An 18,633-nucleotide genomic window follows, 5' to 3' on the forward strand; every position below is an offset into this window, starting at 1 on the left:
TTTTTTGGATAATAATATGGTAGTCTCCTTTCTACCCATGTATATCAATACATGTGTTCGATCTCTTTTGGCAAAAAGAGTGAAATTCTGGTGAATTTTTCATGCACCACCACTTTTGGAGGCACAAGTGGCAGCGCACCACCACTCGCGGTGGTGTCATTATTTTCCGACCATATTCCTGGAGGAGCAAGGAGGATGAGTAACGTATCATCTATTCCATTACATCTAGATCACCATCATTCTATCTTAACAAAATTCCAAACTTCTTTCTTCTAATTCAACCATATCTTTCTTCCATCTTTTCCATATCATCTCTAGAAAAAGTGCAGCATTTCATTTGTATCTCCGCATTGTACTTATAGCTGCAGATCCCTGCAAAAAGATGAGGAAGAAAGTAATTCAAAACTCAATACAATAAAAGTAGAAATTAAAATAATTTTGATTTGGCTCAACAAAGATTTGGGTGTTACAGAGTAACCTGTACTCGGAGCAACTCATCATCAGTTTACTTCTGAAAGACCTATTCACCTAGATTATGACTTGTTCAGTAATCTAGAGTCGAACAACATATTTTTGTCTTAAGCAATTTTAATCCACCGCTGGCAATGCATGAACAGCAAGATTTTCATCCACATTGACCACCATTGACCAGACCAAAACAACTCTCTTTAAATCAATAAGGCGCTTTGCTGCTTAATAAAGTAACCTAAAACAATTCCAATGGCCTATTTTTTACACCGTTCTGCACAACTTGCTTTTATAGATCATCTGCTATGACTGAGCTACGGTTTTAAGTTCTACAAAGTCGAGCTATGTGAGTGATTCTCCATATATCTGTGTCAAATTGCGTCAATTACAGATATAGCTAATGACCAGTCAAGCACAAACGAGAGAAACACAACAAATAGGAGAGAACTGAAACTTACCTAATGATCAGAACTGACGCATTCTGATCGGTTTTCTGCAAAATAGGAATTTATTAAACACAATCTTATATATTCAGAAAAAAAAAATTTCTTCAAGTGTTTACTACTCTATAGTAAAGGGCTGACTATAGTTCATATAAGTCCAATAATATATATATATATATATATATATATATATCATTCTAAATTCTATTAAGATATTAGCAAATAACACCAGGCTATTGTCTGCTACTAATTCAAAAGCTACCTAGCTTTCCGAAAATACATCAAAAACTCCTGTGGATCATGATGCATATGTTTTTGGAATCTAGCAAAGATTGAAATATCAGTTTTTCACCAATGTTATTGTCCAGTAGTTACTATTGCATTGCTAAGAGGGAAACAGTGAAGGCACAGGTTAGATCAGAAATAAAAGGCTCTATTTTGAGTTGAACCCCTCACCCATTATGATGACAAACCATTGCCTTGTGTTCCAATCGGTACCAGCATTGTGGGGGCTCTAAGATCCTCTATCAACATGTCAAATGCCTTGTTCGCCAAGGCAACATCATTCCTAGTAATTGACTTAAAGCTAGTTAATTTCTTTACTTCGAAAGCCATCCACAAGGTGAACTTGAGTCTCAAAGCAATGAAACTTAACCCTGGAAAATCAAACCTATGTTTCCTGAGATACATGCACATGGTGAAGACTCAAAGTCAAGTGCCAATTCAGCTCCAACAGATGTATAAAACCCTCTAACTTCACGTTCAGTGAATAGGTGAAATAAGAAAGGAAACAAAGATACAATTTTAGCATTGCAGCGCAGTTATGCCACTAAGGCATGCAATACCAAACTTTTATGGCATGAAGGAATAACGACCATGCTACTGCATGAAAAAATCAGTTAACCATGGAGCGAAGCTACATTTTTGTATTGAACCATGATTTCTACATATATGTGTGTAGTAATGCATATTTATTCATATGACTCTTTAACTTTTAGGTTTATGTGCTCAAGGCATGAGTTGGGAAGCACTGCATTCCTTGAATCGTTCTTATGGACCATTTTTGACGTTTGTTTCACAATTTTAAAGTCATTGGGAAAAATACTGACATGAATTTTAAAGATTGTTATAAGACATGTCTACCCAATTCAGTTAAAACCCCTGCCAATATGCATATCAGTTGTTAGATCATACATAGAAGAGATACAATGCATCAATCTTATTCCTCTCATCCATGTGCATTTCAGCCATCCAAATCTAATCAACTAACTATTCTCATTAGAGTTCTCATTAAATGCCACAATACATTCTTGCTCACAAACATACACGTGGATGATGTGTGTGTGTGTGTGTGTGTTAGACAAGTCTTATACTCTTATGGATGAGATAATCTGTATTAGTTAAGGCCAAAACACTTTTGCGTGAATATTTGAACACAAGAAATACCCCCTGTAGAATGGTAAAATGACAGGAGTTGTTCATGAAGTACATAGATGCTGTAGTTTTCATAATGGCAATATAAAAATTTCTTCTAAAGTCTCTCTGTGTGAGTGAAAATGCTACTTATTTTATAAAGCTGTAGCTACCTGTGGTTCTTTCTGCAACTTCCAGAATATAGTATCCAAGTCTGTGTGCATTCTTAAGCTATCTGAAGGAACATTCTTTAACAAGTATTGTAAAGCTGAGACAACTTGTTCCTGAACACAAACACAAAGATTGAGGTCCATCAGTTCTAGCTGTTGTCTGCAAGTAATTAATTAATTGACATAACAGAAGAAAGAAAGTTTGGATGGTGTTCAAAGTTCATGCAAGAAATAAGACAAGAAGCATGATAAGGATTAATGTATGAAGGTAAAAATAACAAAGAAATACACAATGAAGTTCAGAGTATAAATTAGGGACAGATAAAGAAAACAGTTAAGTATCTTGAGCTTTACTGTTTTAGTGGTCCATTTTTGCAACAAATAAACCTGCACTGCAGTTAGATGACAAAGAAATGTCCACAAAACCAACATTTCCATGTTTGGCTCCTGATATGAACAGAAAAGGCATAATACCCGCAATGATACTCTGAATGTTCATAACTATAAGGACTTGAATACTTGATGTAATAGATAAACTAGCTATCGGGACCTTTACCATCATTCCAAAAATAATAAGGAGAAAGTAAGAGAACAAGAGAGGAATTGCCTTATCGGGTAAAAATGAGTAATTTCAGGGTTTAAGGTCCTCAAAAAAAAGAAAAAAATAATGACCAGCATCAGCTGGAAAAAATAACGTTAACCAGTGGCATATTACACGAGATTGTATTTTCGGACAACTGGAAATACAAGAACATTTCTGGCTTAACAAGGCATCTTTCGAGAAGCAAAATTTATATTATACCATTCTGGCATTGACAACAATTCACTTGAAAATGCTTAAACTAATGAGTTTGACGTTAAGGTAGAGAACCTATATTATGTTAATGAAATTACATGGTTTTAAGTGATCATATCTACTGCACAACCAATTTGCTGTGAGAACTGTAAATAAGAATAATAAGCAATCTAGTCATTATCTGATGATGAAATACTTGATATGTACTTAAATGATTTTCCAATGTACATTTCTTCATTCCTAAGAACTACATAGCTTGTCAGCTGAAAAAGACCTAGGTCAGAGATTCTCCAAGTCTGCACATAGAACGATGTATCTAAAAATAAGAAAACATAAAAAGAGTACTGGATGTGTTTCAAGAATGTGATTTAGATAAGGAAAGGTGATCTTTGACAAAAAAATTGAGTAGGGAGTCATTTATAACAAAGATGAGACACGACCATGCCCACTGGCTTGAAGGCATGTACGATTAAACATAAGATGACCAAATACTAACTAGCATAAACCACACGAAATTCATGAATCATACATAACCAATCACAATGTAATACCTTGACTGTTGGGTTCCGGTGTTGGTCAAGTGCAGCGTCCAGTGCATAGACAATCTTCAAATGATAGAGAATTTGCATTGTCTGGACCAGAGTTGTAGGCTGCTGCATAAAATTAAAAGCTGCCCAACAAACTCGAGGATGAGGATCTTTGAATGACTTCAAAATAATGGCAATAACTTGGTCCAAACAGTCTTTCCTCATAACCTGCAGTAATAGAGTCCATTGAGAGATATGAAAGATTTAAGGACCACATCCCAAGTTATCAACAAAAAATTGAAAAACTACAAATGGCTCACGCTGTCAGGTGAAAACCTAGGTTTCTCATTAACCAACCTTAAAACCAACACTCTCAGGCCAGATATGCAAATAGGATTACGAGGTGTGATTTTCCTTTGTCTTTTACTGATACAAACAATGTCATTTAACTGAACCATATCAAAAGGAAACAAGTTATACTTTACTGGTGGCTAACTCAGGCAAAGAAAATAAGGTTTTGCTCAATCATAATGCTCAGAAAGTGTGCAATAAAGTAGTATATCAGATTTATATTTCTGTGTATAAAGTCTAAACTTGAATCAAGCACTAGTACCATTTCATCTGAGCACTCCTCGGCAATCACTGCTAGCAAAGAAATCCCCGCATAACGTTTCTTCCACTCGGTAGCCTCCATGTGCCCCAAGAACAATTCAAAACATATAGGAACAAAATCCCAGATTTGTATACATCCATCTTTCCATCATTCTCACCCTGCTCGCTTTCAGTGTTGTACCATGCATTGTCATCCTTAATAGAGAGAAGCAGTTGCATTGAGGTCGTGAGCAGCCTAAACATTGTTTCATGAGTTAGCTCTCTCATCATAGGTGCCAAATCCGTGGCTTCTGCCATTGCGAGCAAGAACTTGTCAACAAACAGTTTCGTTTCATCTGTCACTTTTTTACACTCTAGCACATTAAGCATGTCGAGTACTAGATGGTTAAGGTAAGGCTTCAAGATTTGTGGCTCATCCATGACCAGCATTATTAACTCATTGACAGCCCCACGAGCATATTCTTCTTTCAAGTGACTCAACAAGTTAAACAGTCCCAACATCATTGCTCTCAAAAGGTCATTAAACCAGTTCCGCCCCTTTGAACTCGTAAACAAACCTATCAAACTGACCACAGCACCAAATGCTGTAACCTGAATATCTGCATTGGGGGAACTCAACGCTTGTAATATTGCCGAGTGTATAGGTTCAAGGATAGGAAGTAAAGCTTCACAAACAACCGGACGGAACCCTTTTGGTAAGCGAACACCCATAATGCAGATTGTTGTAACTTCTCATAATCCGATTGAATAGAATTCAACAAAAACTCCATGAGCTCTGGCCACTCATTGCCAGCCTTGGAAATCTCAGAGCCCATTTCAGACACAATGCCACAAAGTAGTCTCAAAGTGGGCATTGAAACTTCCTCTTGAAGACAAACAAGGAAGTGGGATTTCATGTAATTTTGAGCAATTAGTGACAAGGTAGGCCAAAGGTCACAGATTTTGAGATAACGAAGCACAAGCGCAGACCTGGACCTAGTGTCAGAGACAGGGCTACATCTAATAACAAAAAAGAGTTTTATGAAGAGCAAATGTGGGAAGTGCTTTTTGCAACAATGTAAAAAGGTGTAAGCTTGGGACCTTTGGGGTTCTTGGGAGCCAAACACGTGATAAAAGAGTGTCTCCAATGGCTCAACATCGTTGGAGCTCAGAATTCCGTAGGCTTGTGTTTGCAATTCCCGAGGAAACTCCGACTCCATCATAAGTAGTCTTGTGGGTCTTGAAGAATCAGAACTCTCATGTGGGTTTCTAAGGGCTTAAGTGTGACTGTAACATGATTCCATCAATAATCAAAATGAGTGAATTTTTAAGGGCTGACGGCCTAATGAGGGATCGTAGTTTGTATAACAAACCAGCTTGCTTCCAAGGCAAGGTCTGTATATAGCATTTCATATTAAAAAAAAAGAAGAAGGAATTTTTCTTTGTTTCTCCATCTGATTGGGTAGTGCAATCACTACGCCAATAATATGATCAGACGACAGTTTTTCACTGTCGTCTGATACCCCTCTTTGCTGTTGACTGAGTGAGTGCCGTCTGATGGAGGTATCAGACAACAGCGAGATTCTGTCGTCTGAAGAAAATTTGGACAAGAGCAAGAACTAACAAAGCTATTGTCTGAACACCAGAAAAGACAATAGACAACTTAAAATAGCTATTGTTCAAAGTGAATTAAGTCAGCAGAATCTAAAGAAAATGAACTTCTGAGGTCATTAAAACAACATAACTTACGGTGTAGCATTGTCTGTTAAAGTTTCACACTATTTTTCTCATAGTAAACTCTTGTGTGTTGTTTAATCAGACAACAGCTTTTTGGGTTTTGCAATTATTGAAGTTTATTTCCAACCATGGTTTTCCTAGTATGATGTACTAGTTAATGAAGTGAGACAATAGTTTCTTTGTACTCTTTGTTGTTTTCCTTTGTTTCACACAACAAAATATGTACCTTTGTTATTGTGTTTTACAATGTTGGGCAATAGAACCAATTTAAAAGATATTGTTGTTATGTTATACAGACAACAGTTTTTTCATTTGATTTTTTTGGTGCTCAATTGTAAGACAACGGTTTCTTGGTGAAATTGCATTGTCTAAGATTGGATAATAAGACATACATTCTAGATATTGCATCTAACAAAAACTTATCAATCAATGCATCCACAAACACATCCAATATTGATACCAAAAGGTTTCCATTAATTCCAACAAGATCTACAATATTCCATTAGCAGTATTCATTCCAATAACATCAACACGGTATTCATCCAGAAAATTCCATTATGAATTGATGGTACAGTTTAACCACAACTAATTGAAGCTTGAGGCAATGCAGGGAGGATTCGAGATGGATTTGTAGCAGGAACTGGTTCTACATCTACACAGCTTCCAGTAGCAGACCTGTAGAGAATTGGGCACTCAGATGTAATGCAACATAGTGCAAAATGCTAGTTGATACATATACCAGATTGGCGGCTTATCAAAATAAATGCCCCATCTCACTTTTCAAAGTGCACTTTGATGCTAAAATATATTGATACCATTTGTGCAGTGCAGTTCTTACAAGGCTCTATAGAAAGTAATAAGGAAATAGCATATAGAAGTGAAACCATAACAAGGAAATCAGCAAGCATTATAATTAATAAGAATAATCTACAAAAAGTAAATCTCAAACTTGAACACACATATATAATAGCACAATGCAGGCATTATCAACAAGACATACATGCATCAGCAAATATGTATAAGAAGTGGGCAGTAGCTAGAGAACTTAGAAGAGGTAGGACAGTTAAAAGAATTTACCTGATCAATGGTATTTTCTCATTCTCTGCTTCTTTAGCATTCTGTCAAGTTGAGATGTCCAGAGTTTTTCTTCTCTACTCCCAAAGTTGCATTGCACACCAAGTTTTCACTCCCAGTACTATAACATAAAAAACCACAGCAAGTATTCGATCATCTGAGTACATGAATACAAGATCATTCACTTAAAGTCATAAACATGAGAGTATAAGCAATGCATCACATTCTGAAGTCATAAAGAAGGATGTCACTACTTCATAACAAAAACAACAATCAAGCATTAATTTATTATGATTAGATATTAAATAAAGAGACGAGAAGGGAATACCTTGAGAGCTTGTAATGTAAATAAGACAACAAGCACCCACCACCTCACTTGGAATATTCAGCCATTTCACTTACATACGTAACTACTGATAAAGAAATACAATTTGAGTTAGAGATGGAGGTCGATCATCTGCATGTAAAAATCAATCTGATGAGATAAAATCATAAAATCTACCAACCTAGAATTCACCAAACTCCATTGTAGCCTAGATAGCTTCTACATCATGCCAGCATAGTATCACAATAGCAAGTATGTGAGTTGCTGAATCTAATCTCAAATCCCAACTTATCCCATTTGCATTCAATATGCCCATTTGAGTTGCAACTGGCCTTGGTTGCTGTAAGTAATAAACAAGGAAGATATTAGAAAACAACAAGAGGCCCTCAACAGTTGATATTCAAATGGCTGAAATTGGCTACACGTGCATCCTTAGCATTCACCAAGAACCTTGCCCCCCCCCCCGCTCCCCCAAAACCCTAACCAAAAAAAAAAAAAAACACCCAACACATCTATCTCTGTATTCAGTCTTGTCGGTAAGTGTTTCAGTCATATATAGGAAATTACCTTCTGGTAGTACCAAAGAAATCCAAAACTATACTTCATGTAAGTTCTATTAGACAAATCACAGCTGAAAGCCTAAAATAATCCTATACTTCCTTTCCGGCAAGATATGACTTTCAACAAATATAGACCACCATCAAGACCCCTGCAGAGGGATATGAGCAATAGACCATCTAGATATGCCAAACTAACCATCCAACAAATCAAAACCATAAAGGTTATATACTCCACCATATTAAGTTGCGTTTGGTCAGACATGACCATCAAATTTTCAAAGTCTCCTCAACTACTGAACATTCTAAAATTAACAATTGGATTGATGTTTGAACCAAAACCCAATTAGCAACTACATATTACACAATCAAAGCATGTAAAATCTGAGACAACAGATAGTAAAAACAAAAGAATAAAATATTAACAAAAACTACCTTAGAGATTAACCAAGCTTTCTCCATGCGATTTAGAGGAGCCTTAGGATTCCACAGCTGAAGCTCGCACCCCACGAATCAGTTAGGTAGACTATCATAGAGGAACTTCTATCTCTCTGCAACTTCCACCAAACAAAGACTCGTCTCATATTAGCATAAAAAAAATAAAAACCTTCTGAGCCTTTGCCAAGTAATCAAGAAGGGGAAGGGTTTAATGCATTGAAAAGGGTAGTGGTAGCATGTTTGAAGAACATACCTTATTTGTCTCGATGTCGGCACTTCAAGAAACTTATTGTACTCTGTGTTGGTCAATTCTCGATTTCAATATTTCCAACTAACTAATAGAAAAGAAGTTTGGTCAGTGCTAGATTAAAACAAGAAATAGGGATTTTCGCAGCAACAAAAACTTTTTAGTTCAGTTTGCCTTTTCAAACTAATAGATAGATTAACCAAAATTAAAAGAGAAGAATCAAATGACCCAATTTAACAACTAGTTTAGTAATAGATGAAGAAAAGTCTTACTCGTGATGAATGGAAGATGACGAATCTTAGGCCACTCTCTTCCCTACATCTTTCTTCTAGAAAGGGACAATGGAAGATGACTATCTCTTTTCAATTTGGTGAGGCGAATCTGATGGCTTTGATTAAGAGAGAGTGGAGATCTGAAACTAGCGACGGGTTGGCTGGGGTTTTCTCCCTGCTTTATGCGCCGTCGCTTGATGGTGGCGGTGTCGAAATAAGGCCAAAAGGCTGGTCTCCAATTTTTGTAGAGGCGGAGGAGAGAGATGGGGAACTCTCGAGTGTTGGGCCTCCTTGTAAGTATATTGTGGTATTGCCCTTCAACACATGCTTTCCCAAATCTATAAGGAGAACAAGCTCTCCTACCTTACTGGTGATTCAAGTCAATAAAAGAAGATCGCAGAATCAGATCATCAAAGAGAAAATCAAGGAGGATCATTCTCACTGATCTTGAGTACAAGTGGTATTCATTTCATATTATGCTAGATGATTTAAATTGATATGCATGTCAATTAAATTGATTTGGCATTTACATTTGCATTCAAGATTTTTAACATGCATGGCTGATAAATAGGAAGTGTAGATTTCAGTTTAACATCCTTCCATATTTATCTTATTTGCTAATTAAGAAAAGATTTGATTGAGGGGGAGTTTTCCTCCCTTATAAAAGGTTTTGAAAACTGAAATTGTAGACGGGGTTTTTTTTTTTGCATAAAATCGTTCTCTCTTGAACTACTAGTGTTTTTGTTCAAATCTGTTTTAGAAAACTCTCTACTTGTTTCATGTATTCTATTGCATAATCTCTCACGTTCATAATTCACTCTCAAGGTCAGTGAGACGTGGAGATCAAGGAAGATTGGTTGATTGGTTCTTGTTGAAAGAGTGATGATTAAGTAATAAGTTAGAACAGTTAGAAATCAAGTTAGCATTTGTTGCTAAGTGAATGTGTTTGTTATGAACAACACTACTTGTATACTGTAAACTCATTTGATTCATATTGGATTGATTTCTCGTGTTGGCTACGTTAAAAGCCACGTAGTGAAGTTTCCTCAGTGGAGAGGTTTACACTGCGTCAGCAAAAGCTTGTGTTCTTTTTACTTGAGTTGTTTGATTATCTAGTCTTGTTCTTTATTCAAGTCATTGAGTTTTTGTTCCATCTGGTGTTTTCAATTGGCATCAAAGCGGGTTCTAGAACTTTCTAGTGATCCCAGGAAAGATGGAACATTCAAGTGATAGGGCTGCTGGTGGATCTATAAATAGTCCTCCATGGTTCGATGGTGGATGTGAAAAATATACTCAGTGGAAGATATACATGAAATCATATCTCTATGCTCAAGATGAACATGTGTGAAATATTGTAGAAAATGGTTGGACTATACCTATGGTAAAAGCAAAAGGAGAAAGCTCTTCAACTGCTAATCCCAAACCAAGGAAGGACTGGACTGAGGAAGAAGTTCGTGATCTGCAAGCAGATTTCAAGGCTAAGAATAGTATTTTCACAGCCCTATCTGAACGGAAAAAACTGAGGATTAGTCACTGTGATACTGCCAAGCAAGCATGGGACCTTCTACAGACTACATATGAAGGGAATAAAAAGGTACGTGCACAGAAATTACAAGCACTGATCTTTGAGTTCGAAACTATGACTATGGGAGATGATGTAACCGTTGATGACTTCCATGGTAGAATTCTTAAAATTTCCGGTCAGTGTCGTAGTCTGGGAGCACCTTTCGATGAAGATAAGATTGTCAAAAAAATTCTCAGGGCCTTGCCAGAAAAGTTTCATTCAAAGTCACTAGTATAGAGGACTCATTTGACATTGATGAGTATCCACTCGATGAGCTCATCGGCAATCTCAAAACCTATGAGATGAGGTTAAAACCTGAGAAGAAAAATAAGGGTGTGGCCTTCAAGGCTGTAAAAGGAGTAGAAGAAGAAGAAGAAACACTAGATCTTGCTCTACTGACGAAGGAATTCAAAAGATTTCTCAAAAGCAAGAACTCCTCTAGAAATCCCAATGCTCCTAGGAAAAACACTTACGGAGGAAGCAGTAGCAGCAGTGACTACAACAACAAGAGTGGAAAATGAAGCTTTAAGGGAAACCACTCAGGAAAGCCTAAATGTTATGAGTGTGGTGGCTATGGTAATATCTCTACTAACTGTGGAAATAGGAAGCATGGAAACAGCAACAACAAGTCTCTTCTTTCAATTTGAAGTGATGATGAGTCTCAAGAAGTTGAAAATCTGGCTCTTGTATCATCACTTCTACCTGATTCAGACAGTGACGAGACCTTCTCTAATGATGAAACAAATGTCCGCTACAGACAACTCTACAATGCTTCAAAGGCAACTCTGCTTAGAAACTTGAATTTGGAAAAAGAAGTAGAATTTCTGAGAACTGAAAAAGAAAAGGTGGAGCATCTATTGGAATCCTCACAATCTGCATGGAAACCAGAGAAAAGCAAACATGTGAGTGATCTACAAGATCACCAAGAGTTATTAACATGGAATACTGAAAAAGATGAGTATCTCAACAGGATCAAATTGCTGGAACTGGATGTTAAAGGACAACAAGCATTGAACTTGGAATTGTTGACTAAAAATGAGTCTCTACAAGATGAATTAAAATTGACTCAAGAAATATTCACCAAGTTTGATGTCAGCTCTAGCTCCATGTCAAAATTGCTCGGATCAGGAAAAGCTCCTCATGACACTTGTGGGTTAGGATACACCGGAGAGAATTCCAAAAGTACCAAATTCGTAAGAGCATCAAGACCTTCTGTAGAAAAAGAAGAAGTCTTCACTAATGATCATGGCAAGATTGTGAAGGAAGGCAAACCAAACCCAAACTTTCAGGTAAAAATTGACCAAGAGTTCCCCACTGGTCAAAACAGGTACGCAAACTCTAGAACCTTTGTTCCTACTTGTCATCACTGTGGTAAGATAGGCCATATCAGACCTAGGTGTAATGAAAGGCTTTCAAACTCACAGTTTTCTCAACAAAAATGTACGGTTGAATCCCTATAGTTTGAGCTTAAAGAACAAAAAGAACTCATTAACAGACTAGCTGAAATTGTTTCTAAGAAGAACTTTCAAACTGAAAGAAGAAAAGAGGTCTGGACCAAGAAAAATGAAAGTAAGTGTCTTCAGTCTTATGAAACTAATGATACATGTCTTTTCGCGTGTGCAAGGAAAGCACAACAAAGCTCTCACATTGAGGCAACTTGTTTGGTAGCCTTGACTGCATTAGCTGACAAGCGACAAGATTTCTGGTATGTTGACAATGGTTGCTCTAGACACATGACTAGAGACAAATCTTGGTTTACATCTTTTGAGGATGAAAACACAACTGGATCAGTCACGTTTGGGGATGGAAGGAAAGCAAATATTCTGGCTCGAGGCACAGTAAACACTCCAGGTATACCAAACCTTAAAAATGTTTTATTCGTTGAAGGCTTAACTGCAAATCTGATTAGCATCAGTCATTTGGCTGATGACTATGAAGACGTGTGGTTTAACAAACAAAGATGTTTGGTCTTAAATCAGAAAGGAGAAGGCATCATGGGAGGTAAGAGATCTGTTGATAACTGTTATCATATTCAAGCTAATGAATCTTCCAGCTTGCAGTCTTGTTTGTCTGTAAAATCCACAGAGGAGACCTTTGAACTTTGGCACAGGAAGATGGGACATGTAAACTATTAGGACTTGCTGAATTATCTTCCAAGCAATGTGTCATAGACTTGCTGAATTATCTTCCAAGCAATGTGTCATAGGCTTGCCCAATTTAAGGGGTAAAATTGACAAGATATGCGGGGAATGCAAAATCGGAAAGCAAACAAAGGCACCTCACAGGGTGATGAATTCTACAACAACCACAAAGGTATTGGAGCTATTACACATGGACCTCATGGGACCAGCTCAATCTGAAAGTATTGGAGGTAAGAGCTATATGCTAGTAGTTGTAGATGATTTCTCAAGATACACTTGGGTAAATTTCTTAAAAGACAAGACTGAAATGTTTGAGTCTTTTAAAAACTTGAGTCAAAAATTGATCGTTGAGAAGCAATCATCTAATACTAGTATAGTGAAAGTAAGGTCGGATAATGGTACTGAATTTTAAAATGCTGCTTTTTCTAACTATTTTCGTGAGCTTGGTATGTCACATGAATTCTCAGCTCCAATCACTCCACAGCAAAATGGCATTGTGGAAAGGAAAAATAGGGTATTGCTAGACATGGCTCGAGTGATGCTACATGTTGCAGGTCTTAGCACAAATTTTTGGGCTGAGGTTGTCAGCACTGCGTGCTATACAATAAATAGAGTCTTTCTCAGACCAGGTACTGATCAAACAGCGTATGAGCTGTGGAAAGGTAAGAAACCAAATGTGGGATACTTTCATGTTTTTGGAAGTCCTTGCTACATTTTACGAGATAGAGAACACCTCGGTAAATTTGATGCTAGAAGTGATGATGATGTGTTCTTGGGATATTCTCCGAACAGTAGAGCTTATCGAGTTTACAATAAAAGAATTGTTATGGAATCCATTAATGTCTCTATTGATGATCAATGTGTGAAACAGGAAGAATCATTTGCAGATCCATCTCCCTCTTCTGTCACACAACCTCTGAACACAGAACCTCCAACTGAGGAAGAAGGAGAGGGAATCCCTGACAGCATTTTTGAACCAACTCCAACTCTGAGGAGAGGGTTCAAGCAAGTTCAAAAAGACCACTCCAGTCAAGATATCATCGGAAATCTAACAGATGGAACGACAACTAGGAGAAAAGCTGCAGCACAGGTAAGCCCCTCCAAGGTAAGTCAAGAGAATGTGTTACTGTGTTTTGTTACCAAAAATCTGCTAAGCATGAATATTATATCCCATTTGGTTTTGTGTCCATTATTGAACCAAAAAAATATTAAGGAAGCTTTGTTGCATGATAACTGGATTAGTGCTATGCAGGATGAGCTAAATTAGTTTACTAGGAATGATGTGTGGTACTTGGTACCTCGACCTAGTAAGTGCAATGTTATAGGAACCAAGTGGATTTCAGAAACAAAAGTGATGAAAAAGGGAATGTGATTAGAAATAAAGCCAGACTAGTTGCTTAGGGATACTCTCAGGTTGAAGGTCTTGACTTTGACGAGTTCTTTCCTTCAGTGTACCTTACCTCATCGAATCACCACAAAAAAGAACCCTAATTAATGTAGGCTACACCCACACAGCCGCATTCATTTGTGATTTCTCTCTTTCAGAAGCCTATCTCTCATTCTCTCTCAACCTCCAAATGAAAGGTCAACAGCTCGATCTCCCTATCTCTCTCCATGTCTCCGACGTCTCCCTTGGTCAGCCATCTCCGACTGGAGATCGGTATGTATGAAGAAATTACTCTCATGGGTATAAAACTTGAGTATAGATACTGGGTTTAAAATTGAGTTTATCTCTCTGCACATCTATAATTATTAAATATGATTATGGTTTGGAACTGTGGTTTGGATAGGTGGTTTATGATTATGGTTTCAGTTCTCTCAACCTCCGAATTAAAGGTTGACCTCTCAATCTCCCTATCTCTCTCCAAGTCTCCGACGTCTCTCCTGGTCAGCCATCTCTGATGTCTCTGTCTCCATCGAAACCGACCCTCCCCGATCCAAGAATTCGGCCCAACCGAAAATTCGGCCGAAGCCAGCAAGAATGCGGTGTTCGGTTCCAAAAATGAGATTTCCGATTATTTCGGTTGGTGTTCGGTTTGGGCCCGTAACCGACCCAGCCCGACTATGCCTAGGCCTATTTGTGATGACATCCATCGATTATGTGCATCCTTCTTTTGGGGAGATACAGATGAAAAAAAAAAATACACTGGCGTACGTAGCTGGGAAAAGTTATGTCTCACAAAAGTCGAAGGAGGTATGGGCTTCAAAATCTATATGCATATAATTTAGCAATGTTAGCTAAACAGGCTTGGAGACTTGTGTCCAATCCCAACTCGTTGATTGCGAAATTATTCAAGGCCAGGTATCACCCGCATTGTTCATTTTGGGAGGCTGAGGTAGGTGATTCTCCGTCTTTCTCTTGGAGAAGTATATTACAAGGAAGACCAATTTTGCAGGCTGGTGTACATTGGCGTGTAGGAAATGGCAGGAACATCAACATGTGGAATGACCGATGGGTTCCTGACTGTCATCAGTTCATGATACAAAGGCCAAACAATTGTCCTTTTGAACAAGTCTCTGACCTTATTGATCACCGTTCTCGGCAATGGATCCCAGCATTGGTTAACATGCTTTTCTCTCCTGAAGTCGCACAAAAGTTTTGTGCATTCCACTTGGCCAAAGGTCCTTAAATGACAAGCTATGCTGGAGCCCGGAACGCAATGGAATGTTTTCGGTCAAATCAGCCTATTGGATTGCTCAATCAAAGGTTCTTGAGAATGCTTTAGCCTCCTCTTCACGGGGCAACCCATACAAAGTCTTGTGGCAGTGCCTATGGCAAGCTAAAGTGCCGGGCAAAGTGCAGATCTGTATGTGGCGTGCATGCCAAGATTTGCTCCCCACAAGGGCTAGGCTACAAACTAAAGGCTATGATGGTGATCTACGGTGCCTTCTCTGTAACCACCAATGTGAAGATATTTCACATGTGCTATGCAAATGTCCGCTGGCTACTACGGTCCTATCATCGCCTCCTTTCAACCTTTGTAATAGTCTACTGCCACATCTCAATTTCAGAGAATGGATGCTTGAAAGAGCTTTGTCATTGAACAAGGGAACCTTTGAGCAGTTGATGATGGTTCTATGGGCAATGTGGATGAATAGAAACAGTTGTCTGTGGCCGAGGACTAGCAATGGGGCTCTTATCGACGACATCAAGGTTGCTGTGGATGCTTTACATAATGTCTCTATTAGTTATGGGCCGAGGACTAGCAATGCAGTGGCCCATCGATTGGCTGGAATTGCGTATGAAGCCAACACGAGTATGGTCTGGTTTGACCAAAGTCCCAGAATGTATTCTCGATGTATTAAGCTATGATGTAAATGTAATCAACCCCACTTTGGGTACTGCTTAATGAAATTTCCCTTTTAGCTCAAAAAAAAAATGTTATTAGTTTGTGTTGGTACTAACTGCTATGAATAGTGATTTTTTCAGTCTCATGAGGCTTGACACAACTTACATTCCCACGAAAACATTTTGCATGCAATAAATTGGTGCAGGCCTCCATATTGGTACTAATGGTTAAACAAGGACGGTACTACATGAATAGTGATACTTTTGAGTCTCAAAATAAGACTTGCGGCGACAATCATATAAGCCATACGGCTGCAATTGCCTAACACACACTGCCAAAGTAAGCAAAAGCCGACAATATATAGACGTAGCAAAAGCACACTGCACAATATCGGTCATCGATATCTCAGATGGATAGGTTTTCATGACTACAAACATCAAATAAATATATAACTCTCTTACAAGGTCTTAAAACTATTCAAGAGATAGTCATCCTCCAACACCCATCACATCACATTACCATATATTGCACCCATTTAGAACAGAAGGGTGTTACTTGGATGGAGAAGTGCGCCAGCATCGCTCCGTCTCCCTGCAATGAAGCCAGCATCGCTCCATCTCCCTGCAAGCAGTGTTACTCAGGCAATTTCCGCTAGCCAAAATAAATTTTATGACGAATACAGAACAACAACAGGCCACCGAAGAGATTTGAACAAAATTAAAGATAAAATTAGGGTCAAACACTGGCCAATGAGATATTTGTTGTGACCTTTATTTATATTTTTGCTGATTACAAAAATAGATAAATTCTTACTGAAATTCAAACAAAACTGCATATAATATAAGACGAAGAACAAGAATATCAGAACGGATCAAGGAAAAAAAAAATCTATCTCTTAAGATTTTTGGCAACACAAGATCTAGATCTTAAAATTGTAATTAGGAAATTTCGAAGTAAATAGAATGATAAAGAAATTCTTACTCGTTTGCAGCCCTTTCCGATATGACGACTTTTACGAACAACGGGACCGTATGGTATAAAAAGTAGGTCATAGATCCACCAATCATGGCGTAGGTAGTGGCATCCGAAATTGCATGCCAGGACATGGCCTTTGTGACAGAGAAAACCGTTGACAACATGTTTGCGAGCGAGAGATCCTTTCGATTGATTGCTGATTTTAGGGTTCAAGGACGTTTATATACAAATTAAGCTGCATGCCCACATAATGTTTTCAGCCGTTGGATACTTTAACCACTCAGATTACCGAATTTGCCTTGGATGTTAAGTTACTTCTGGTTCCAGTTTCTCTCTATTTCAGTGCATGGTAGCTATTATTTGCAAGTGGATCTATTGGGGATTCACATCCCAATTGAGGACAATAACAAATAATGAGCACGAACATGGATGTGATTTTTGGCATTCTGTTAATTGATTTTCATCACTCTGGAAAGAGTTTTTCTATTAGAATCTCCAAATTTACTCACTTGACCTCTGTGCTTTTTACACCTATTTTCAAATACTAAATTTACTCATTAAACCTCACTAAAGTTCCTCAAATAACCTCACTCATATAATTAATTTACAAACAAACTAAGATCTTTATAATAAAAAACTTAGTCATTTCAATGATTTAATTACTCTATAAATCTTAATTACATCTCCATTCCTTAATCAAATAACATAAATCTCTTATCCAATAAAAAAAAAATCAAACACAAGGTATTGAGTTTTAAAAATTAATAAAAATAAAATAACATGAAAGATTATGTGATTTTTTTTTATTTACTTTTTCTTTTTTAGCTGTTCAAAAAAAAAAAGATTTCTCTATTTTCTGTACCTCATGATTAAATATTTATTATTTATTTTTATTTGCTAGCTCTTTTTTTTTCTTCTTTTTACAAATATAATAGATAGATTTAGATTTAAGGCATAATACAATTTATTTTGTTCTCCCTGACCAATATGCGTTCAATATGCATATCATACATTTTTATCTTAATCATAGTTTTATTTCTTAATATATATATATATATATATATATATATATATATGAATGCTTTAATGAGTACGTAGTGAAATTGGAAAATGAAAATAGATAGGGAAAATAATAAAGAATGCAATATAATATTATTGAATTGGAAAATCTAGAGAAAATAAATATAACCATTTTTTTGGTATAATTATTGTCCCTAATAGTCATTTTATAGTAGGTTATATATGTCATTTAATAATTCATAACAAAGTGAGGTCAAGTGAGCAGATTTGGAGGTCTCAATAGAAACTCTCCTCTGGAAATCTCTCAAGGCCTTCTTTGGTTAGTATATAGTGACTGAGAGAGTCGGCCTGTAATTTGTGTAAGATGAAGCTCTGGTACTTCAGTACGTGTTTCAGAATGATCGATCACTACATAAATTAAAACCCCATTGCATGTCTAATGTATCATTGCCTCATGGAATGATACATTTCATACAGACCCATTTCCTAAGAAAACAGGGAGGGTACAAAAGAGATGGAAGAAAGCATACCAAAACCTGATATATACAATCTTAATCTAACTAGTACGTATAAAGCATTATCAAC

The 18,633-nt window shown here is 37.2% G+C and overlaps 1 protein-coding gene and 2 long non-coding RNA genes across 6 annotated transcripts; all 3 read right to left on the reverse strand.

The window, feature by feature from the left end:
* Positions 1–33: 33 nt before the first annotated feature.
* Positions 34–4,561, reverse strand: LOC121052574 (importin subunit beta-3-like). Of its 3 annotated transcripts, none has more exons than XM_040517893.1 (5): positions 4,431–4,561; positions 3,842–4,045; positions 2,498–2,608; positions 927–961; positions 34–372 (listed from the first exon to the last, which is right to left on the reverse strand). In XM_040517893.1, exons 1-5 carry the CDS (start codon positions 4,509–4,511, stop codon positions 357–359), a joined length of 447 nt encoding a protein of 148 aa, XP_040373827.1. In that variant the 5' UTR covers positions 4,512–4,561; the 3' UTR covers positions 34–356. The 3 variants fall into 3 exon arrangements, 2 of the variants coding, with proteins under 2 accessions (XP_040373827.1, XP_040373828.1); XM_040517894.1 differs by lacking the exon at positions 4,431–4,561 and adding an exon at positions 4,175–4,266; XR_005809501.1 differs by lacking the exon at positions 34–372 and adding an exon at positions 1,368–1,567 and having other exon boundaries at positions 942–961.
* A 2,100-nt stretch (positions 4,562–6,661) lies between these two features.
* Positions 6,662–9,465, reverse strand: LOC112196539. 2 transcript variants are annotated; one of them, XR_002935250.2, is made up of 7 exons: positions 9,059–9,465; positions 8,793–8,874; positions 8,537–8,652; positions 7,726–7,884; positions 7,548–7,632; positions 7,223–7,376; positions 6,662–6,820 (listed from the first exon to the last, which is right to left on the reverse strand). It is a non-coding gene; the product is annotated as an uncharacterized LOC112196539 (long non-coding RNA). The 2 variants fall into 2 exon arrangements; XR_005809177.1 differs by having other exon boundaries at positions 8,537–8,658.
* Positions 9,466–16,371: 6,906 nt separating this feature from the next.
* LOC121052448 lies at positions 16,372–17,292 on the reverse strand. The gene is made up of 2 exons (XR_005809092.1): positions 17,035–17,292; positions 16,372–16,674 (listed from the first exon to the last, which is right to left on the reverse strand). It is a non-coding gene; the product is annotated as an uncharacterized LOC121052448 (long non-coding RNA).
* Between the last annotated feature and the right edge of the window lie 1,341 nt (positions 17,293–18,633).

This window comes from Rosa chinensis, chromosome 4 (genome assembly GCF_002994745.2).
Source record: "Rosa chinensis cultivar Old Blush chromosome 4, RchiOBHm-V2, whole genome shotgun sequence".
NCBI classification, from domain to species: Eukaryota; Viridiplantae; Streptophyta; class Magnoliopsida; order Rosales; family Rosaceae; genus Rosa; species Rosa chinensis.